This window comes from Microcaecilia unicolor, chromosome 10 (assembly GCF_901765095.1).
Source record: "Microcaecilia unicolor chromosome 10, aMicUni1.1, whole genome shotgun sequence".
Lineage (NCBI taxonomy): Eukaryota > Metazoa > Chordata > Amphibia > Gymnophiona > Siphonopidae > Microcaecilia > Microcaecilia unicolor.
In genome coordinates this window covers 5,892,246-5,916,499 of record NC_044040.1, presented here as the reverse complement: position 1 = coordinate 5,916,499, position 24,254 = coordinate 5,892,246, and the positions used below count along the sequence as shown (strand labels likewise).

Sequence of the window (24,254 nt, the reverse complement as noted above, 5' to 3'; positions counted from 1 at the left end):
TGACCTGGTTGTTGATTTAAAAGTGGCAGGTGGTAGCTGAGATGAACAGGGCGATGTGTTGATAGTGCAAATAGCAGAGGAAGCCAAATCTGCCTTGGCTACTGCAGGACAATGAGAATGACTTGAGCTAATACTCTTGGAATTAGAGGGAATGGTGGGCAAAGCATACAAAAGACCGTGGCTCATTGAAACTACAAAAACTTTGTGAGCTAATCTGTGGGAATTTGAATGGAGCAAGAGTGGGCATTCTGCACTTTGTGCAAATGCAAAAAAGGTCTATTTCTTGGTTTCCCCATCATTCGAAAAGATGCTTCACTATTAGTAGACGCAAGGACCAACTGGGAGGATCCAGTTTTCGACTTAAGGGACCTGCAGAGGATGTTACCTGCCAAATCTTCACTGCTTCCTGACACAGCCCCAATGTTTTTTGATATAGAACATTGCCACCCACTTGTCCATTCTGACTAGCACTATTTTTCCTCAAAGCCAAGACAAGAAAGGCTTGGACTGAACTAAATACTTCTCCGAGTTCAAAAACATTGATGTAGAGCACTTTCTCCTTTTGACTACATAACCCTTTGGGTGCTCAGATGTAGAAGGTGAGTTCCCCAGCCATGTGTGGAAGCATGAAAAGCACCCTTCTCCACCACTGCCAACTCCAGGCTCCGCCCATTCTGTCTCGCCTCACCCTATGCCTGGAACAACCTTCCTGAGCCCTTACGTCAAGCCCCCTCCCTGCCCATCTTCAAATCTCTGCTTAAAGCCCACCTCTTCAATGCTGCCTTTGGCACCTAACTCTTACCTTCAGGATATCCAGACTGCCCCAATTTGACTGCCCCTTTCGGACTGACTGTTCACTTGTCTTTTAGATTGTAAGCTCTTTGAGCAGGGCCTGTCCTTTTATGTTAAATTGTACAGCACTGCGTAACCCTAGTAGCGCTTTAGAAATGTTAAGTAGTAGTAGTAGTAGTGTGGAAGCATCCATTGTTAGAGTCATTTGGGATTAAAGTATTTGGAATAAGAAGCCTCCTGTGAGGTTTGGCCAGCACATCCACCACTGTAAGTGTACAGCCCATAGAAACATTCGTCTGTTGCTTCTTCCCTCATCTGTTTGCCTGCCAAAAGCTCTGAATCCTCCACACTGGATAAAGGTGTCCCTACTGGTATGAGCTCCAGTGATGGAACGCTTTGAATGACTGGGAATCGAGGTCATTTGGAGAAGCATACGGTTCATATGGTTCTGTCCATTGTGACTGTGGAGGCGATACTGAGGATGAAGGACTTGGTTGTTCTTCATTTAGGATTGGCTGTGAGGGGATGTGCCAGCCACGCTATCCTGACCTACAGCTTCAGGAGCTGAATCAGAGCTCTGTGAGAGTTGTCTGGAGAAGCCATAGAGGGCACTGTGGCAAGTTCTGGTCTTAGCAGAGGCATGGATTTCTGAGAATAATGGAGGAGAACTGTTATCACTTCTGCAGATGATGACGACTATGAGGAAGGTCTCACCTTAGCACAGGCTCCAAGAAATACAAAAAAAACTCCTCTGTACTGAAGAACAGCTTCAGCACACAGGCTCCATCAACATCACCGAGTACCTGCATCCCCTGCTTATCTGCAGAGAACGCAAATCATTCACCGAAAGCATCTGCCTACTTTAACGAAGCCTGTACATTACCTATAACTCAGAAAGATGATATAAGGAAATATTTCACATGTGACACACACATACTGCAGGCAGAATCAAAGAATCGTGATCTTCGATAGCATAAAAACAAGTTAATCTAAGGCTTACCAGAACTTGTCAGGAGGGTTGGCTGCGTAAATCTGTGCTGAAGTAGATACAGCCGTCTGGGACACACATTAAGGAAAAGGGCACGCAATAAATTATCACGTTCGTACCCGTACCCCTCTCCCTCCTCCCAACGTCACTCTTATAAACTAAAGCTGTCCCTCCAAAATACCCACATATTGAGTATTGATATTCAAATAGTGGCCAGTGCTTAATATCTCGGTATTTAGCACCACTTTCAATTGCAGCTGAAGGCAAGTTACATTCGGTACAGTACGTATTGTCTTGTCCCCCACCAAAATCCCTGGTATTCTAGTAGACTCCTGCAATACCAGAAGCTGGCTCCCTATGCCCCAATCCCCAGCCCTGATACCAAAAGGGACCCCCCTCCCCAGAGATACACCTCTCCCAACATTATCCAAAAATCCCTGGTACTTTAGTGTACCCCACATTAAAACTAAATCCCTGTTAGTATAGTCAACCCTGACCCCCCTTTAACAAGAGGCTGGAGGAGTTGCTGAACCCTCTGTACTGTCATTTTTCAAAATTGTTTAGTTACTGCAACGGGAGGCAAAAGTTTGGCATTATGCCAGTGGTGTGCTGGGAAATTTTTAACAGGCTCTCTCTCCGGGCATAGCCAGCCCTTCAATTTGGGGATGCCCCAAGGTGGACTAGGGGGCAAAATATTCCTCTCTCTCCTCCTCCCCCCCCCCCACATGCAGGCACACTAAGCATACCTTTGCTGGCAAGGATGCTGAGCCCTACCGCCACTCCCCCGCTGCTCCTTTCTGACTCTGAGCAGCATGTCAGGTATTCTCACGCATACTTGCTCAAGACGTCTTGGCATGCTCCTCAGAGCCAGAAACAAGCAGTCCATTTATTTGACTGGCGGGGCTTGGTATATCTGCAGGCAAAGGTAAAGGGGTTCAGAGACGCTAACAAGCAGATGATGAAAAGGCCCGCGCTGTTCAAAACAGCGTCTAAAATAGCGCTGGAACAGCGTGGGGCGTTATTAGACCTATGATCAGAGATAATTGCATGCAAATTTAAGCACACAATTATCTCTGATCATGGGGCAGAAGTGCGGGAGAATTGTGCCTGAGCATGCGCTCAGCACAATCCTCCCGCACTTGTTTTGACAGGTCTGGGCTGTCAAACACAGGGGCTGGAGGTCCATGGGACCACCAGGCCCCAACTACCCCTGCCCCGAGCAACGGGGGATGGAGGTCTGGCAGACCTCCGGTCTCCCCCCTAGGTTCAGGGAGGGCTGGAGATCTGGCGGACCTCCAACCCCCCCCCCAACTCCCCATAACATTTCCCAAACAGTCCCTGGTGGCCCAGTGGGCAACCAAACCCCCCCCCCCCCGAGTGACGGGGGCCAGAGGGCCACTGGACCTCCGGTCCCCCCCCCCCCCCCCAGGTTCAGTTTGTAATGTCTATACCTTGCTTTATGTATTACCTATACGCTGGATCTAAAATTCTTTGGGTGAAAAATATAAAACAGTATGAACTGGGCTTATTTTATTTACCATGCCCTCCAAGGCCCTTCTTTTAAACATGGGAAAATTTATTTAATTAACCACATTTTGTAACCAGCCTCTAGCCTACAAACAAATCAGAAATGCAATTCGCTGATGAAACTAAACCCCCTGTTTACTAAGTGACGATAGCGGCTGCTGGGTGCTAATGCCGACATTAAACAGGGGGGTAAGTTATTCAAAGTTCTTAAATCACAAGGGGACTGTGAGAAACTGCAAGAGGACTTTACGCGACTAGGTATCCAAACAGTGCCAGAGCCGGTGGTGGGAGGAGGGGCTGGTGGTTGGGAGGCGGGGATAGTGCTGGGCAGACATACGGTCTGTGCCAGAGCCAGTGGTTGGGAGGAGGGGCTGGTGGTTGGGAGGCGGGGATAGTGCTGGGCAGACTTATACGGTCTGTGCCAGAGCCAGTGGTTGGGAGGTGGGGCTGGTGGTTGGGAGGCGGGGATAGTGCTGGGCAGACTTATACAGTCTGTGCCAGAGCCGATGGTGGGAGGCGGGGCTGGTGGTTGGGAGGCGGGGATAGTGCTGGGCAGACTTATATGGTCTGTGCCAGAGCTGGTGGTTGGGAGGCGGGGCTGGTGGTTGGGAGGCGGGGATAGTGCTGGGCAGACTTTTACGGTCTGTGCCCTGAAGAGCACAGGTACAAATCAAAGTAGGGTATACACAAAAAGTTGCACATATGAGTTATCTTGTTGGGCAGACTGGATGGACCATGCAAGTCTTTTTCTGCCGTCATCTACTATGTTACTATGTAACAGCAGATGATTTAGTACAACCAAAGCAGTTTATACGTATTCTATGCAGGTATTTTGCCCTAGTGAGCTCACAATTTACGTGTTATACAGTTTGTGTTCTGATGATTGTTTGGGGCATTATATTTGAGATTTGTAAGTTTACATATTGAGTTAGTGCACTTGATGGGAAAGTGATTGAAAAATTGAGCCACAGGAGGATTCCAACGCAAGTTTTGTTACCTATATTGCATGGCTCTCTAAAATTTTAATGTGAGCCAGTGCAAAGCGATGCACTGAGGGAAGGACAAACCAAACTATATAGCTACATGATTAGGGAGTTGCCCAGGAAAAGAGTTTAGGCGTGATAGTTGATAAATTGAAATCCTCCACTCAGTTTGTGGCAGTGGCTAAGAAAGCAAATAAAATGCTAGGTATTATTAAGAAAGGAATGGAGCCTATGAGGAAAGGCTTGGAAAAACAATGGCTGAAAGGAGACATGATAGAGATTTTATTTTTTGTTACATTTGTGCGGCGGGCAATGGAGGGTTAAGTGACTTGCCCAGAATCACAAGGAGCTGCCTGTGCTGGGAATCGAACTCAGTTCCTCAGATCCCCAGAACCAAAGTCTACCACCCTAACCACTAGGCCACTCCTCCACTCCAAACTATGAGTGGAATGGGTAGATCTGAATTGCTCATTCAGTCTTTCAGAAAGTACTAAGACTAAGTAGTATGTTTAGAACTAATTGGAGAGATTATTTCTTCACACAATGTGAGATTAAGCTCTGGAATTCACTGCCAGAGGATGCGGTAAAAGTGGTTAGTGTAGCAAGGTTTAAAAAAGGGACTGGACAAACTCCTAAAAGAAAAGACCATTAACCATTATTAGGGTGGCTATGGGGAAAATCCACTGTTTATTCCTGGGATAAGCAGCAAGAATGCATGACTTTTGGAAACTTGCTAGATACTTGTGACCCGGATTGGGAACTGTTGGAAACAGGATACAGAGGGCTTGATGAACCTTAGTTAAATTTTCCAGATTTAATGACTGCAAGGCCCAGAGCTGCCAGCAACAGAAGGAAGCCTGTGTGGCTAAGAGCAGAATCCCAGGTTAAAAACTCCTGAAAATGATTAGTTCTATTTATGTCCTTTTAAAATGACAATTTGCAACAGAGCTCTCCTCTGTGATTACAACTTTGATGTTATCAGATATCACCATATCTGTACCACACCCTCCAATAAAGCACTGCTCCCTTGGCTTTCTGTGCCCAAAATGCCTGACTCTGCACTTCTCTGCATGAAATCCCAGTTTCCAAATGCTTAGGACCTTGGGCCACGCAGGCGTTACATTTAAATTAAAGCTTTAAGCTTTGGTATAGGTCCGGGTCCGTGACGTCATGGGGGAGTCACTTCACTTGTGTGGCTGCAAGAGAAATCTGTCCAGGGAGAACCTAGTTTCCAAATGCTTAGGACCTTGGGCCATCCCCCTCCCTTTGCCTACTCCACCCAGTCAGATAACTTAGTGTAAAATATCACCTCTGGTTTTTCCTGTGTCAGATACACTCACACAAGCTTTGGCTCTGCTATACTGAGGATATAGAAGCTGGCCCTTTCCCAGGGAAACAATTGATTCTAACAAGAATAATCTTATTGAACACAACTATGCGGTTCCAAGACGTAGTTTAAGCAGAAAAAGACCAGGCAGCTCATTCATTCTGTCTGAGTATTTCTGTTCACACTAAGAACATAACCCAGCTGCCAGCTCGTATTGCAGGATCCTATTTCAAAATACTTCACTATATTTTCCCCCATTAACCTTTACACAAGTGAGAAATTTCCACAACCCTCCCTATTACCACTCTATAAAGACAGATATTTGTAACATAGTAAATGACGGCAGATAAAGACCTGTACGGTCCATCCAGCCTGCCCAACAAGATAAACTCATTTTACATGGTATGTGATAATTTATATGTATACCCGAGTTTGATTTGTCCTTGTCATTCTCAGGGCACAGACCGTAGAAGTCTGCCCAGTACTACTTAACATTTCTAGAGCGCTACTAGGGTTACGCAGCGCTGTACAGTTACTGTTCTTCTACTAAAAGTTCTGAAGCTAACGTTGAAGCCCCTTAAAATTTACACTCCAGCCCATCCTTATCTATTCAGCCACGATCTGGGCGCAGACTGTAGAAGTCTGCCCAGCACTGGTTTTACTCTCCAATTACCAGCGTCACCACCCAATCTTCGCTAAGATTCCGTAGATCCATTCCTACTAATCAGGTTTCCTTTGTATTTATCCCACGCATGTTTCAATTCCATTACTGTTTTCATCTCCACCACCTCCCGCGGGAGGGCATTCCATAAGTACATAAGTATTGCCATATTGGGAAAGACCAAAGGCCCATCGAGCCCAGCATCCTGTTTCCAACAGTGGCCAATCCAGGTCACAAATACCCAGCAAGATCCCAAAAATGTACAAAATATTTTATACTGCTTATCCCAGAAATAGTGGATTTTCCCCAAGTCCATTTAATAACGGTTTATGGACTTTTCCTTTAGGAAGCCGTCCAAACCTTTTTTTAAACTCCGCTAAGTTAACCGCCTTTACCACATTCTCTGTCAATGAATTCCAGAGTTTAATTACACGTTGAGTGAAGAAAGATTTTCTCTGATTCGTTTTAAATATATTACATTGTAGCTTCATCGTTTGCCCCCTAGTCCTAGTATTTTTGGAAAGCGTGATCAGACGCTTTACATGTACCCGTTCAACACCACTCATTATTTTATAGACCTCTATCATATCTCCCCTCAGCCGCCTTTTCTCTAAGCTGAAGAGCCCTAGCCGCTTTAGCCTTTCCTTATAGGGAAGTCGTCCCATCCCCTTTATCATTTTCGTCGCCCTTCACTATATCTTTTTTGAGATGCGGCGACCAGAATTGAACACAATATTCGAGGTGCGGTCGCACCATGGAGCGATACAATGGCATTATAACATCCTCACTTTTGTTTTCCATTCCTTTCCTAATAATACCTAACATTCTATTTGCTTTCTTAGCCGCAGCAGCACACTGAACAGAAGGTTTCAACGTATTATCGACGGTGACACCTAGATCCCTTTCTTGGTCTGTGACTTCTAACGTGGAACCTTGCATGACGTAGCTATAATTCGGGTTCTTCTTTCCCACATGCATTACTTTGCACTTGCTCACATTAAACGTCATCTGCCATTTAGACACCCAGTCTCCCAGTCTCGTAAAGTCCTGTTGTAATTTTTCACAATCCTCCTGCGATTTAATGACTTTGAATAACTTTGTGTCATCAGCAAATTTAATGACCTCACTAGTTACTCCCATCTCTAGGTCATTTATAAATATGTTAAAAAGCAGCGGTCCCAGCACAGACCCCTGGGGAACCCCACTAACTACCCTTCTCCATTGAGAATACTGACCATTTAACCCTACTCTCTGTTTTCTATCTTTTAACCAGTTTTTAATCCACAATAGAACACTACCTCCTGACTCTCCAATTTCCTCTGGAGTCTTTCATGAGGTACTTTGTCAAACGCTTTCTGAAAATCCAGATACACAATTTCAACCGGCTCCCTTGTGAAAAAATACTTCCTGACATTACTCCTGAGTCTGCCCCCCTCCAACCTCACTTCATGTCCTCTAGTTCTACCACCTTCCCGTCTCTGGAAAAAGTTTGTTTGCAGATTAATACCTTTCAAATATTTGAACGTCTGTATCATGTCACCCCTGTTTCTCCTTTCCTCCAAGGTCTCTACATGTTGCTCCTCTCCAGTCCAACACAACCACACTGTATCCAAAGATCAACTGAATGGGTTCTTTGGTGGACCCATCACAACCTCTCAGAGTTCCCCTAATATTCTGGCATAAACCTGTCTAGAGGCTTTATCCATTTTTAAGCTTTCCTCATCCAGGTATTCTACAAACTTACAAAGTCAACATATAAATACGCTCACCTTGTAATATTAGCACTACAAGATTACAATAAGTAAAAAAAAAAAATTGCATAATGACAGGAAAAAGCCTCAATGAGCCAAACTGCAAATTTTTTCCTGCGGCCATTCACTGGTTAAAATGTTATCACTGGCATAAAAAAACAACCTCTCGTGTGCTTATATACTTCAATCTTCACTTTATCTTTCTTCACTCAATTTTAAGAGTACGCCATGATTCAAAAATATTTCAAACTTGGGCCATTACAGAATGACGTCAGAAGAAGGCGGAACACAGCAAAGGGAAGGCTAGACGTCGGGAGCGCCGCCTCCTTCCCTGACGCTGCGCTGCCAGAACCGCCACTGAGGTAAATTTAAAAAGAAAAAAAAAAAAAAGGGATGTTGGGGGGAGAGAAGAGGGTGGGCAGTAAAGTTGAACAATGGGAGCGGGAGGGCAGGGGAGAAACGACAGCATGGATGCGAAGGGGGGGGCATGGATGCGAAGGGGGGGGGGAGAAGAGGGCGGGCCAGGCTGGGACATGGGAGAGAGAGGAGCATGGATGCGAGGGGGGGTCATGGAAGGGAGAGAGGGGAATTGCTGGAAAAGGATGAATGGAGGGGGCAGGGGACAGAGGAGCATGGATGGGCATGGATTGGGATGGCAGGGCTCAGGGAGAGAGGGGAATTGCTGGAAAGGGATGAATGGAGGGGGCAGGTAACAGGAGCATGGATGGGCATGGATTGGGAGGGCAGGGCTCAGGGAGATAGGGGACTTGCTGGATAGGGATGAATGGAGGGGACAGATGGGCATGAATGGATATGGATTGCAGGGCAGGGCTCAGGGAGAGAGGGGAATTGCTGTATAGGGATGAATGGAGGGGGCAGGTGACAGAGGAGCATGGATGGGCATTGATTGGGAGGGCAGGGCTCAGGGAGAGAGGGGAATTGCTGGAAAAGGATGAATGGAGGGGGCAGGGGACAGATGGGCATGGATTGGGAGGGCAAGGCTCACACTCTCTCTCTCATATACAATGTCTTTCTGACTCTCACTCTCACACACTCTGTCTCACAATGTATCACATTCACTCTCTATGTGCCACACAGTCACTCACACACTCGCTTAGTCTCATACACTCACTCTCACAGAGAATCTATGTCTCACACACACTCTCTCTCTCGCACACACACACACACACACACTCTCTCACACTGTGTCTCACATACACACTTGCACACACTCTCATTCTCACACACACACACTCTCACAAACACACTCACACCCAGACTCACTCTCTCTCTCACACACACACACTCACACTTTCACTCTGTCTCTCACACAGTCACTCTCCCAAACATACACACTTCGAGGAAAACCTTGCTAGCGCCCGTTTCATTTGTGTCAGAAACGGGCCTTTTTTACTAGTTATATATAATACACATTCGAGAAACACAGGAATGGTCTCTTAATAATCAATAAATCACAACCAATACAGAACAAGGATCAAAAAAATTAAAAAAAACTCTGTCTCCCCTCCCCCTCACAAATATTCCCTCCATCACTGAGAAAACCAAACAAGCCAAATTACTACAGAATGCTACGTAGAAAATTCATGCTAACAGTATTTGTCTTTAAAAAGACAAGTGCAATAGGAATTAGAAATGGCAATGAAAAAAACAAGACTCAGAAATTGTGACGTGAATGAGACACATTGGATAACGAGTGAGAAAGCGTGGAATTAGATATCAAATTTATGATCTGCTTAGATAAGTGATGATGTGTTCAAATCCTTAAAGAAAAGTACTGCAGTGTAGGTTGTGGAACCAGATGAGTTTATGCAATATTTGTCAACGTGAATAATGTGTCGACAGTGGATTAAACGTAGTGTAAACAGACTGACTGATGCAGTACAAAGTACATGAAAACATACATTTCCAACAAATGAACGTAATGCTAAGAAACCATTCCTAGCTCTATTTGCGTGAGAAATGTATGTTAAAATTCAATGCATTATGAACAAAACCATTTTTGTTACAGTTAAGTGTGTTTCCACTTGATAGAATAACCATAACCATTCCCTAATATCTGTCTTTCAGGAGGAAAGTGAAGGTTCCATTTTTCAATGCTATAATCTACTCTGTGGCACTAGGGGGTCTCTTTTACTAAGCCGCAACAAAACGGGCCAGTTTTTGCCGTGTCCTGGAAAAGGGGCCAGAAAATGGACGTGCGGCAAAATAAAAACCAGCACGCATCCATTTTTGGCCCAAGATCCACTGAATTAGCGATAAGGTCTCACGCGCTACCCGGGCGGGAAGCATGCAGCACACGCCCACTGCTGTTTACTGCTGGGTAAGCGCCACGCAGTAGAAAATAGATTTTCTACAGTGTGTTTTTGACGCGCGCCAAGTTCAGAATTACCGCCCAGGGCACACAGTAGCCAGACGGAAATGCTGATTTGACACGCGTAGAGCCTTACATGCTTTTGTGAAAGGACCCCTAGATCAGGATGATGGGTCTGTACTCAAATAGGAATGTAGTAAAAAATAATCTTTTGGGATGGTAATTAGGCTGGGGTTGGGGATCCGTTGCCAGATTTAAGGGGTTGTGGGATGAGAACATCCTTTTCTGGTGGGTACTTTTGGTCATTGTTATTTTACTTTTATTTTCTGATATCATGTTTGTGTTCTGCGTACTGTTTAGCTACATCTGTTTTATGCACATTATTTATATCCTGAACACAGATTTCAGCCAACCTGTTGTGGTTCTGGGAATGCAGTTCTGTATGTTATACAATAAATAAAATAAATTTATTTTGTAAATCTCTACCATAATCTAGTGTCATCACTGATGATACGTTGAAACCCTCTGCTCAATATGCAGCAGCAGCTAAGAAAGCAAATAGAATGTTAGGAATTATTCGAAAGGAATGGAAAACAAAACAGAGAATGTTATAAAGTCTTTGTATCGCTCCATGATGCAACCGCATTTCGAATACTGTGTGCAATTCTGGTCACTGCATCTCAAAAAAAGATATAGTGGAATTAGAAAAGGTACAGAAGGGAGACGAAACTGATAAAGGGGATAGGACGACTTCCCTATGAGGAAAGGCTAAAGCGGCTAGGGCTCTTCAGCTTGGAGAAAAGGCGGCTGAAGGGAGATATGATAGAGGTCTATAAAATAATGAGTGGAGTGGAACAGATAGATGTGAATTGCTTGTTTATTAAATACTAGGACTAGAGGGCATGCAAAGAAGCTACTAAGTAGTAAATTTAAAACGAATAGCAGAAAATATTCTTCACTCAACGAGTTATTAAACTCTGGAATTTGTTGCCAGAGAATGTGGTAAAAGCAGTTAGCTTAGCAGGGTTTAAAAAAGGTTTGGATAATTTCCTAAAAGAAAAGTCCATAAGCCATTATTAAAATGGACTTGGGAAAATCCACTGCATATTCTAGGATAAACAGCATCAAATCCGTTTTGCTGTTCTGGGATCTTTCTAGGTACTTGTGACCTGGACTGGCCACTGTTGGCAACATGATACTGTGCTTGATAGACCTTTGGTCTGTCCCAGTATGGCAATGTTTATGTTCTTATGTTCTAATCCTCTCTCAAATCATTTCTTCTCCAAGCTGAAGAGCACTAGTTTAACCTTAACTCATAAAGAAGCCATTCCACTATCTTTTTTTGTTTTTGAGATGTGGTATAATCATAGATCAAGAGAGGCATTTTTACATTCCCCATTTTTGTTTTCTAACTCCTGATTCCTAACATTCTATTAGCTTTTTGGCCAGTCACACTGCTAATTTCTTTTCACGAGGACTCCATGATCCCTTTTCCAGGGCTAACTCTGAATAGAGAACAGAACATCATGTACCAGAATCGGGGATTAGTTTTCCTTAGATGTATCACTTTGTGCTTGTTTATGTTACGTTTCAGCTGCAAGATCCTCCCGCAACTCCTCACAATCTGCTCATGGTTTAAGAACTCCGACGTGACAAATTGCTGCGCTGATGATACTCCCCTGTCTCCTACTTCTGAAATATATTGGGGTAAACTAATCAGCATGAAGTTACCGGCCCCTCTCCTCCCCCCCCCCCCCCCCCCCCCTGCCACTGTTGAAGAGTAACATTTGCCCAGATTTCTACAATTGCACCTGTCTCCAAAGACTGACGGAACAGATTCACCAGCGGAGCTGCCAGAACTTTCCCACTTGTAGATTCAATAGTTCCACACAAACCTTTTCTATAAAGGATACAGCATCCATCTTACTACCCATATCTGTTTCTGCCAAGTGGTCCTTCTCCCAGATTTTCTTCAGTGAATGGTGAACAAAAATTTGTTTTGCATTTCTCCTTTCACACGCCCGCCCTCTTTTTCTCCCGATTCTTACAGTCCTACCTCTGGACTTCTTCCTTTTTTCTAATACTAGCCGTTAAGCCCGTTAAAATGGGCGAGATTTCCAGCTACCCTCCTCGCCGCCGCTCCCTCCCCCCTTTGTGCCGGCCGGGCCCCCTGCACTGACCTGACAGCGCCTCTCACCTCCGTGTGAAAGCGCTGCAGGCAGCAGCAGATCGCTCTGCTGCTGCCTGCAGCGCTTCCACACGGAGGTGAGAGGCGCTGTCAGGTCAGTGCAGGGGGCCCGATACGGAGGGGGGTGCCCGCGATGTTCGTTTCCAGGTTCCAGGCGGCAGCGTCGGACAGTCCGACTCCGTTTCCCTCTCTGTTCCGCCCTGATGCGAGGGCAGGACAGAGAGGGAAGTCTCTACTGAGCATTTGCAGGTGAGTCGGTCACTTGCCATTTATATGTTTGATACCTGAGAAGTCTTGTCATTTTAGTTTACCTGTTGACTGTCTGTCTGTCTTTCTTCCACTCATGCTTTTGCTATCCTGACTACTTTCCCTCCTGTTTTAGCTTTCCCAGATATTCTTTCCTGTGTTCCTCTATCCGAGGTTCCTTGTATGTTTTTGAATGCTAATCTTTCTGCCCTTACCCTTTCAGCCACTCCTAAGCATCATACTGGTCTCTTTTATGTCAGGAAGATCTGTATTTGATGTACTAAGCTTCCCCAATATCTACACTGGTATCTCTACCTCCACATATACTCCCATCTGTATCCTATTCAGCGACACCCCACATAGGCCCTCACTCCATGTCCATAAACACTCTCATCCATCCTCACACCTCACAGATATCCCCACCTCCATCCTACTTACAGACACCCTGCCTATCTCCTCTGCGTCGCACATAAACCTCATCCAACCCACGTCACAAACGCCTCTACCATACTGTTCAAAATGGTGAGAAATTTGTATTTTTTTTATTGTTTTTGCACTTCACAATAAATGTCACAAATAAATCAAAGGGAGTAGGAAAAGCCTCAGAACACCAAGTGCACTCAAAACCTCCATGCACATAATCGATCACAGGCAAAATAAACATTCCTTTTCAATTACAATCTGTGATAATAAGGTGCAACTTTTCAAAAACATTTTTGTTTTCCGTAAAGTAACTTGACCAAAGTCTATGTCACAGCAACAGAGCACTATCAGGTCCAACGGTGGCCAATATTTTGAAAATCTGCCTCAGGAACCACAGAACTGAGCTGTACAAAAACGTGAAAAATAAAAAAGAATCACACTTCAAACAACTTACAAGCAAACGAAAAGGAAGGAAGGAAACGAATCTTGGTGATATTATAGAGAAAGAAATGACAGATTTTAGTAGTCCGTTCGATATGTGCAGAGAAAGAATGAGAGGAGTCGAAGATGACCCCAAGGTTACAAGCTGATGAGACAGGGAGGATGAGAGTGTTATCCAGAGACAGAGAATGGGGGAAGAGGAGAGGTGTGTTTAGGGAGGGAAAGGTAAGAAGCACAGTCTTGGCCGTGTTTACTTTCAGATGGAAGTGAGACATCCAGGCAGCAATGTCCATATAGATGGAGAAAAGAAGAGGTCCCAAGAAAGAACCCTGAGGTACACCAACTGATACTGGAGGAGAATCCACCAGAGCATATGCGATGGGAGAGGTAAGCAGACACCATCTTGATGTATTTATTATTATTATTTTTAAAATGTATACACCGCCTACAACCTAAGCGATTTCCAAGTCAACATACACAAACTTAGGACCCCTTTTACTAAGCCACGTAGGTGCCTACGCGCGAACCAAATTGGAGTTACTGCCCGGTTACCGCGTGACTCTTGCGGTAATTTCAATTTTGGCACGCGTCTGGAAAATATTTTGTTATTTGCTGTTGTGCATAGGTCATTACTGCCCAAATTCTTTACCGCTAGGTCTATGGCTAGCGGTAAGGTCGCAGACCCAAAATGGATGCGCGACAATTTTGATTTTGCCGCACGTCCATTTTTGGCAAAAAAAAAAAGGGCCTTTTTTTTTTAATAGGCGTGCTGAAAAATGATTCTGCCCATGCCCAAAACCCGCACCTACACTACCGCAGGCCATTTTTCAGCACGCCTTTCTAAAAGGACCCCTAAAACCATAAAATCACACACAGCACAAATACCCTACAATTTAGAAATCTATCAGAGCTACTCCTTCCGTCCCAGCCTAAACACAGCCACCCTTACAAAAAGTCTTCCACAAAAGAATTATTCTCCAGCAGCTTCTTGAATTCCAGGTCAGATACATTTATGTACTAGTGCGTTGCAAGTGCGTTCCACATCTGAACTCCTGCGCATAGCGGCCTCTGATCTCAATACTCTTGCTGGCTGGTAAACACACATCGTCTCCTTCGGGTACAAAGGTGCAGATTAATGCAGAACTTGGTGTACAACAGATAACACCTTGTACTGAACTCTATATTGCACTGGCAGCCAATGACAACATTTCAGAGTTGGTGATACATGAACAAACTTTGAAACACCTGTAAACAAGTTTTGCCGCTACATTCTGAACGATCTGCAAAACCCTCATCCTGGCCTCAGATAAGATATAAAATAGTCCAGTTCTGACAGAACTATACTTTGCAGAACACCCTGAAAATCATACAATGAGAACGTTGGTTTTAACTTATGCAGTAAGTGATGCTGAAGAAAACAGGACCAAATTACCTTAACAAATCCTTCTGTAACACCAAATGTCTATTCTCTTCTTATTTCCACTATCCACGATGTATTGTAAGCCACATTGAGCCTGCAAAGAGGTGGGAAAATGTGGGATACAAATGCAATAAATAATAATAATAACTTGATCTCCATAGTAAGTTTTGAACCGGAATCCCTATTCTTATCCACAAACAAAATCGTCATGAAGCAGTCGAATTCTACCCTAGACCGAAAGGGATCACGTCGCTGAGTCAGCCCCCGCTGAGATCTGGTGACTGGACGAGATTGACGAGATTTTTCCTTCTGATTTGCAAGCCACTGGCTTCTTCCATCTCAGCAATTTTGCAAGGTAGCTCCCCTAACTGCATGGACATGAAATTTGCCTTGCACTGCTGTTGTCATGGAGCATGTGCCCCTCCCCCCCTTTAGTTTGAGATGGGGATTGTAAACGTAAAATTAATTCAATGGGAACAGAAATGGACCCATCAATTACAGTTAATAGAACCGCAAGGGTTAAATAGAAGGGTCAAATTTTTCCATTTCTGTTCAGAATTTCTGGAGGAAAACAATTTGTTTTCTGAGAGTACTTTGTTTTTTTTTTCCAAGAGCAAATTTGCATTTCTAAAATGCACGGAGCAGTTTCAAAATATAAAAATATATGTTTGTAGTAGTTTATCGCAAAGACTCCTCGCTCCTGATTGGCTAATGAAGAAAGGTAGAACTAAAAGGGTGATTGGATGATTTCAATTAAGGGCGTTTTATATAATGTCAGCCGCCATCTTTGTCAGTCTGAAATGAATAGCACCTTTTGCTTGTAAGCTGTTTGATGTGTGATTATCTTTATTTTTAATTTTGATATATGATAGAAATGTTTTTCACTTTTTTTGTGAAACACTCCTGTAGTTCCTGAGGCAGACTGATGAAACGATGGCCATCATTGGACCTGGATAGCGTTCTGTTGTCTTGACACACACTTCAGTTAAGTTGCTTTAAGAAAAACAAAACTTTTTTTGAAAACTGTACCTTATCACAGACTGTAATTGAAAAGATTTCTTTGCCTATGATCGATGAAGGCATGAAGGTGTTGAGTACACTACTGGCGTTCACCTCTAAATCCATCCCATTCACAGACACCACCATAGATACCCAGAATAACCCCTCTCATTCATCTTACACCTTACAGCAGCCCCTACATTAACAACCGCTGTCATCAATCTCACTCCACACAGACCCCCACCAGCCACACTAAACAATCCTCTTTCCTCATTTATCCCGCACCTCAGACACTTCTTCAGTCCCCTCAAGTAAACCTCTCCCCATCATCCATCCCATACCTCTCACACTCCCCTGCATGAACACTCACTCATCCATCGTCCACCTCAAGCACCGCTCTCCAACCTCACTACCCCTTTCCCCGTAACACCCCTGCAGGCAACCATAAAACTCCGTTTCATAGTACCAACATTTCAAAATGACTGGGTTGCCAAGCACAATACAATTACCCATTCTGGCAGGCTAGAAAGGGAAAGGGAACTTGGACTTGACACACCCCCTTTCTGAGGTTTTTGCAACTACATTCAAATCGATTTACATACTTATTTGTACCTGGGGCAATGGGGGGGGGGGGGGGGGGGTTAAGTGACTTGCCCAGAGTCACAAGGAGCTGCAGTGGGAATTGAACCCAGTTCACCAGGATCCGCTGCACTAACCACTAGGCTACTCCTAGTGTTGGGGCTGGAAAAAAAAAGAGCAGATCAAAAGAACCGATCTTCACAGAAATATTTATTCTTTTTTTTTAATTTCTTTATTATATTTTAACATGTTAAATACATCTCCACATATTTGCAACGCTCACCATATGTGTAGTATATTTATCTCTTCTTCTATAACAATATTTGCAAATAAACTCTTAACAATCCTTCCCCCCTTCCTCCCCCCCTCCCCTTTCTTAATGTGGTGATTTACATGTTTCTTTCATCTGTTCATAAGGTTGCCAAATTTGTTGAAACCTATGTAATTGGCCTTTTCTCAATGCGGTCAGTTTCGCCATCTGATGCAGATAATCAAGTTTATGCTTTACTACTTGAATATGTGGTACCTCTATCTGCTTCCATGCCCTTGCCACTGTCATTTTGGCTGCTGCAAAAATCTGGCTAGCCATTTTATGTTGGTGTATCTTACATCTTCCCGGTCGGAAGTGTAAAAGACAGTATTCCGCCTGATTTGGATATTCTATCTTTGTGATTTGGTATACCATTGCTCGAATTTGAGTCCAAAATGCCTGTATCTTGGGACATTCCCACCATATATGCATAAATGTACCTCTATTACCACATTCCCTCCAGCAGTTCGGTGATATCTTATGGTATATTTTTTGCAGTCTATCCGGTGTATAGTACCACCAGTACCATATTTTATAACCATTCTCAGCCACTGACTGAGTGATAGAGGCCTTCAATAAATATCTAAGTCCCCTCATCCAGCATTCTCTTGTAAAGGTTTGTTGTAAGGCCCCCTCCCACCTTCTCATATAGTGATCTTGAGGGCTGGACATTTTTAATAGTGCCTTATATAATCGTGACACTCCCCCTTTGCCCCCTCCTCCCTTAATTGCCCTTTCTAACCCTGTTTCTGTAAGTTCCAGCTCTTCCCCTGCCCGTCTTTTTATATAGTTCCGCAGGCTATGATAATATGCCATATCCCTTTCTTCCAACTCATATTCCTCTTTTAATTCTTCAAAATTTTTAATTTCTCCATTGTTCCATATCTGGCCTAACATGTATAATCCCTTACGGGCCCAATTTTTATATACACTATCTGATTCTCCTAACGGAAACCCCGGAGCCCCACATATAGCCATTTGTAAAAAATATCTCCTCTCCGGAAACACTTTTCGTCGTATCCGTAACCATGTCTCCAGTAAGAGGCCAATCCCCACCGGCACCCTTTTAGTTAGAGACATAATTTCAGTCCCCTTCCTCCAAAGTATATCTCCTATATAGCGGGTACTCAACCATGAACGTTCCCAATGTAGCCATTTTTTATTATTTCTAGGAGTCCATTCCGCTAATACTCTTAGTTGGGCTGCCTGATAATATAGGTGGAAATTTGGTACTCCCATTCCCCCTTCCACGGGCAGCTGGAACATCATATCCCTATTTACCCTGGGGGGTCGCTTCCTCCAGATGTAGGCAAACATTTTCCTATTTAATTGTTGGAAGAACTTTTGTGGGATAGGTATTGGGATGGCCATGAACAGGTATAATATCTTTGGTAAGAGTATCATTTTTATAGCATGGATTCTTCCCAGCCATGATATAGTAAGTCCTTCCCATCTGTCCACTTCCTCAAACAGTTCTTTGATTTTTTTGGGATAATTTGCTTGATATAATCCCCCTATTTCCGGTGTAATCTGTATCCCTAGATAGCGAATTGACTTATTTGCCCATGTGAACGGAAACTTATCTGTTATCTCTTGTATTTCCCTAGGTGATGCCGAGAGATTTAATATTTCTGATTTATTTATGTTAATTTTAAATCCTGAGACCCTTCCATAGTTTGTCATCACCTCCATTATCTCTTGTATTGATTGTGATGGATGGGTTAATGTCAGGAGAACGTCATCGGCAAAAAGCATTATTTTATGTTCCCTTTGCCCCCGTACTACTCCCCTTATATCTTTGTGTGTCCGTATTATCCTCGCTAGTGGTTCGATTGATATTGCGAATAATAATGGGGAAATTGCACATCCTTGCCTTGTTCCTCTGTGCAGCTCTAGTATGTTAGTATGTGTCCCATTTATCTTTAATACCGCCATCGGTTTCGTGTATAATAGGCGCAGCCATGTCATAAATCGTCCCTCTATACCTATCTGACGTATTACTGTAAATAGAAACTCCCAATCTACACGATCAAATGCCTTTTCAGCATCGACTGAGAATATTATTGTTGGTGTTTTGTCATCCTGTATTTGTTGTATGATATGTAACAGTGTCCTAGTATTATCATGTGTTTGACGACCCCTAATGAAGCCAGTCTGGTCTTCATGTATTAATCGTGGCATTACCTCCTGTAGGCGGCGTGCCATTATTTTAGTAAAAATCTTATAGTCCGTGTTCAGGAGAGATATTGGCCGGTAGGAGCCACACTGTAGCGGGTCTTTACCTGGCTTTAGGAGTATGGTCACTTCAGCCATCCTCCATGAGTATGGCAGCTCCTGTGCCTCCTCGAAGGCAGCAATAGCTTTCAGTAGTACTGGGGCTAGTATTTTTGCAAACCTTTTATAAAATCTAGAAGGGAAGCCATCCGGCCCGGGGGATTTGTTGTTTGGCAAATCTGCTATTGCTTCTTCTATCTCTTCTAATGTTATGGCCTTTGACAGCGCTTCCTGCTCCCTTCCCGTGACTCTAATCATCTCCAGGTCCCGCACGTATTGTTCCATGTCCTCCCTTGATGTATCTTGTTCTGCTTGATATAGCTGATTATAGAAATCCCAAAATACCCCTGCCATTTCCTCTGTTTGTGTTATTAGCTCCCCTGAGGGGCTGTGTATGCCCTGTATATAATTGCGCTGTGCCTGCTTTTTAAGCTTATTAGCCAGTAATCTGCTTGTTTTATTTCCAAATTCATAGTACTCCTGCTGTACTTGTTCTAACTGTCCGGCTATATCCGCCAGTTGTATTTCATTAAGTTGAGCTTTAAGTTGGCGTATTTCTTCTGTTTTTTTACTATCTGTTGGGTCTTTCTTATGCATGTTCTCTAGTTTCGTTATTTGTTTCCGTAAATTGGTTTCTGCCTCCGCTTTTTTCTTATTGATATATGCTTGCTTCGCTATACATTGGCCCCTAATAACTACTTTCAGGCCCTCCCATAAACTTGTCGGTTTAACCTCTTCAGTATCATTGAACTGTATGTATTCTCTTATATTGTTTTCTATTTCTAGGGCACTCTGTGGGTCCATCAAAAGTGTTTCATTTAGGCGCCATCTTCTCTTCTTTGTCTTCCCTCCCTCTCCCATCACCTCCAATAGCACCATCGAGTGATCAGACCAGCTACATTGTTCTATCTCCACTAATTTGATATCATTTCTCATCCCTCTGCCTCCTAGCCAGTAATCAATTCGTGAATAGGTATTATGTTTGGGAGAGAAAAAGGAGTAATCTCTCTCTGTCCCATGTCTCTCTCTCCATATGTCTACTAGGTCCCATCGGGCCATCCACCTTATGAGGGCTTTCCTATCTGTTTTTGCATATTCTACTCTCCCTCCTGAGTTGTCCAATTTAGGATCTATCGTGAGATTAAGATCACCTCCCACCAACAATTCTCCTTGTATATTTTCCTGTATCACCTTTTCCACTGTATCTAAAAATTCTCTCTGCCCCACGTTAGGGGCATACATGCACACTAGAGTATAATGCTTATTATATAGTGACACTGTCATCAATATATATCGTCCCATTTTATCTTTCACTGTAGTATGTACTTGCCATGGGAGGGATCCCGACAAAGCTATCAGGACTCCCTGCGTTTTTTTATTCGCCCTATTGGAAGCACATTGGACAGTGGGATATCTCTTATGTTTCATCAGGTGTTCATGATTTCTTCTCAGATGGGTCTCCTGGAGAAACACAACATCCGACTTTTGTCGGGTCAATTCTCTAAACACCTGTCTACGCTTCTGCGGTGTATTGAGGCCTCTTACATTTAGTGTTATACATTTAAACATTTTACAACTTGTAATAATAAACCTTCAACATATTTATCACCATACTGTAACATCATAACATCCTGTCCCCCTTTTTTCCCTCCCCCCCCATCTTGTAATATACCCCTAAGGTTTATCTTCCCCCCGTTCCCCCCTCTGAACTTCCCCCCCCCCCCCCCCATCTTCCTTTCCCAAATCCAGAGCACCCGTTTCATCTCAAAATAAAAACGGTGCTTTGTAGAGAGGAAGTGATCCCCTTTGCCCATCTCTAATTAGAAATTACCATTTTAGATTCCCCCTCTCCAATCCTTATGTATTTCTAACATTTCCCTTTGCTCTTTCCCCTTACCTACTTGCCTCCCTCCCCCCGTTTGATCTTCCAGAATCCCCATTTCCCCTTATATGCTATACTCCCCCAAACAGAGCCTTATCTCTAACCATATCAACCACTGAATATGTCAGTCCTTGACATTACCCTTGGCATTTGTGTTCAAGTGAGGCGTCCAGCTGATTGCTGGCGTTGCAGGCGTTTGCGGCCTACTCGCTGCCACTTCGGATAATTTCTCATGTTCGTCTGAGAGCGCCTCGTTTCCACATCCGTGGATGCTGTTGCTGGAATATCTTCGGGCAGCAGCTCCCGTGCTTCTGCTAGCGTTTTTATCTGATGTTGTCTCCCATCTTTATAGAATACCAGGGCAAATGGGTGCCTCCATCTGTACTGAAGCCCCATCTCCCTTAATCTCCTGGTGACTGGTTTCAGGTCTGCTCTTCTCCTCAGTGTTGCCGCCGCCAGGTCCTGATATATCTCGATTTTGTATGTGTCCCATTTAAAATCTTGCTTTTGGCGTGCTGCTTGGAGAACTCTCTCCTTGAGCTTATAATCCCGGAAGCAGGCGATCAAATCTTTGGGAAGGTTGTTTCTTGTGGCCCCAAGGGCTCTATGAGCTCTGTCCAATAGCACTTGCTCGGGCTCCAGGGGCTGTTCGGAAGTTGCCACCAATGCACATACTATCTGTTGTACCACCTTTTCCGTTTCTTGGTAAGTGGGTGACTCCGGTAACCCCCGAAATCTGAGGTTGTTCCGCCGGCTGCGATTCTCCAAATCTTCAATCTTGTCAGCTAGTGCTTCTTGCCCCAGGTCTATATCTTGAACTCTCCGGTCCAGGGCCCCCATGTTCTCCCCCTGTTCCTCCAGTCTAGTCTCTGTTTCCTCCACTCTGTGCCCAAGTTCTTTGATTTCACTTCTGAGATCTGCCCCCATCTTAGCTAAGTCAGCTCGCATAGCTTTTAAATCAGTGCGAATTTCATTCAGCAAAGTTCTTAGTTCTGGGAGGGATTCCTCCTCTTGATTCATTTGTTCTGGCGTCGGGAACATATCTTCGGTAGAGGGATTGCGTTTTCGGTCCCCGCTTGCTGCAATTTCCTCTCCACTGGCCGCCATATTGTTCTGCCTCGTGGCTCCCGCATATGCGAATTGGGAGAGGCTTGGCGTCGTAGCGCTGGACTCCATCGCTTCTGTTTTCTCCCCTGTTGCTATTTTATTTTTTGTTTTCCACTCGTGCTGATGGGTCTGCTCTCCCGCGCTCTTTTCGCCTGCTTAACGTGGAGCCGATGGGTATTTCTCCCTCCGTCGCTCCTCCACCTCTCCGTAGCGCCCGGGGCAAAACTTCTCAGTTCGCTACTGGCAGTGGATCGGCGCCGATTTCCTTTTACCTGCACTGTCAGAGGCTTTGCACTCGTGCTGATGGGTCTGTTCTCCCGCGCTCTGTTCGCCTGCTTAACACGGAGCCAATGGATATTTCACCCTCCGTCGCTCCTCCACCTCTCCGTAGCGCCCGGGGCAAAACTCCGCAGTTCGCTACTGGCAGTGGATCAGCGCCAATTTCCTTTTACCTGCACTGTCAGAGGCTTTGCCCCCTCCGGTAGATGTTTTTTAATTTTTGATTATGGTAGGGAATCTTTCTATTTTTGCTATGGGCAGGCAGGAGCTCAGCATTTATGCTGCCATTGCTCCCGTGACGTCACTTCCTCTCAGAAATATTTATTCTTAACAAACTAAAGAGTAGCCCGACATGGCCATGTCTCTCCCCTTCTGGGGCTGCATCAGGGGCTATTAAAACTGCTATCAAATACACAAAACCAGTGCTAGTATCAAATTATAAAAACTAAACATATTAAAAAAAAACAAAACAAGCACCACTTAAATAAATAAATACCACCACAGACTAATAATGATACATATAAAAGCTGGGAGCACTAATATTAGAATGCAAAGAAGAAGTTAACTTGTTAGTCTCACACACAAGGAGTGACCTGGGCTGCACATACTGCAGCAGGACATGTTTACTGGCTCCTCCCCTAGCTGAGATAATTTTTAACCATCTCTCTCACCTCATATGCAACTTTTTTTAAATTAGTCACCTTACTTTCTAACTCCTCTTACTCTTACCTATCTATGGGGGTTGTTTACTAAAGCTTAGCTCCAGTTATCTGAAGCTGGGCCCATTGTATTCCGGTGGGGTCAAGCTAACCTTTAGTAAACAACCCCCTATATGTTCCATCTTTGCTTATACCCTACACTGTCAATTAAAATGTTCTATTATGTATTGTGTTGGCACTGTAAGCAGTCTACTAGCCTAGTGGTTAGTGCAGTGGACTTTGATCCTGGGGAACTGGGTTCGATTCCCACTGCAGCTCCTTGTGACTGTGGGCAAGTCACTTAACCCTCCATTGCAACAGGTATAAAATAAGTACCTGTATATACTATGTAAACCATTTTAAATGTAGTTGCAAAAACCTCAGAAAGGGGGTATATCAAGTCCCACTTCCCTTTCCCTATTTCTAGATTCTACATGGAATGTTGCTACTACTGGAGATTCTACATGGAATGTTGCTATTCCACTAGCAACATTCCATGTAGAAGGCTGCGCAGGCTTCTGTTTCTGTGAGTCTGATGTCCTGCATGTATGTGCAGGACGTCAGACTCACAGAAACAGAAGCCTGTGCGGCCGCATTGGTGATCTGCAAGGGCAGGCTTCTACATGGAATGTTGCTAGTGGAGGAGTAGCCTAGTGGTTAGTGCAGTGGACTCTGATTCTGAGGAACTGGGTTCGATTCCCACTGCAGCTCCTTGTGACTCTGGGCAAGTCACTTAACTCTCCATTGCCCCTGGTACAAAAGAAGTACCTGAATATATGTAAACTGCTTTGAATGTAGTTGCAAAAAACACAGAAAGGCGGTATATCAAGTCCCAGTTCCCTTTCCCCCTTTCCCTTATGACATCACAATATCCAAAGTGAGCCAAGTATCAGGCAATCAAGCCATTGTGACATCACTGATGAGGTTGGCTCTTATTGGTGGAATGAGTGGAGGAGTAGCCTAGTGGTTAGTGCAGTGGATTTTGATCCTGGGGAACTGAGTTCGATTCCCACTGCAGCTCCTTGTGATTCTGGGCAAGTCACTTAA

General features: G+C 44.2%; 1 protein-coding gene across 1 annotated transcript in view; it reads right to left on the bottom strand.

Moving 5' to 3' along the window:
• Positions 1–24,254, bottom strand: part of PHYH (phytanoyl-CoA 2-hydroxylase) — a 48,434-nt gene that overhangs the window by 21,847 nt on the left and 2,333 nt on the right. Inside the window, exon 2 of the mRNA XM_030215698.1 lies at positions 1,793–1,848. Within this exon, the coding sequence (XP_030071558.1) occupies positions 1,793–1,848 (56 nt within the window). The remainder of the gene's footprint in view (positions 1–1,792; positions 1,849–24,254) is intronic.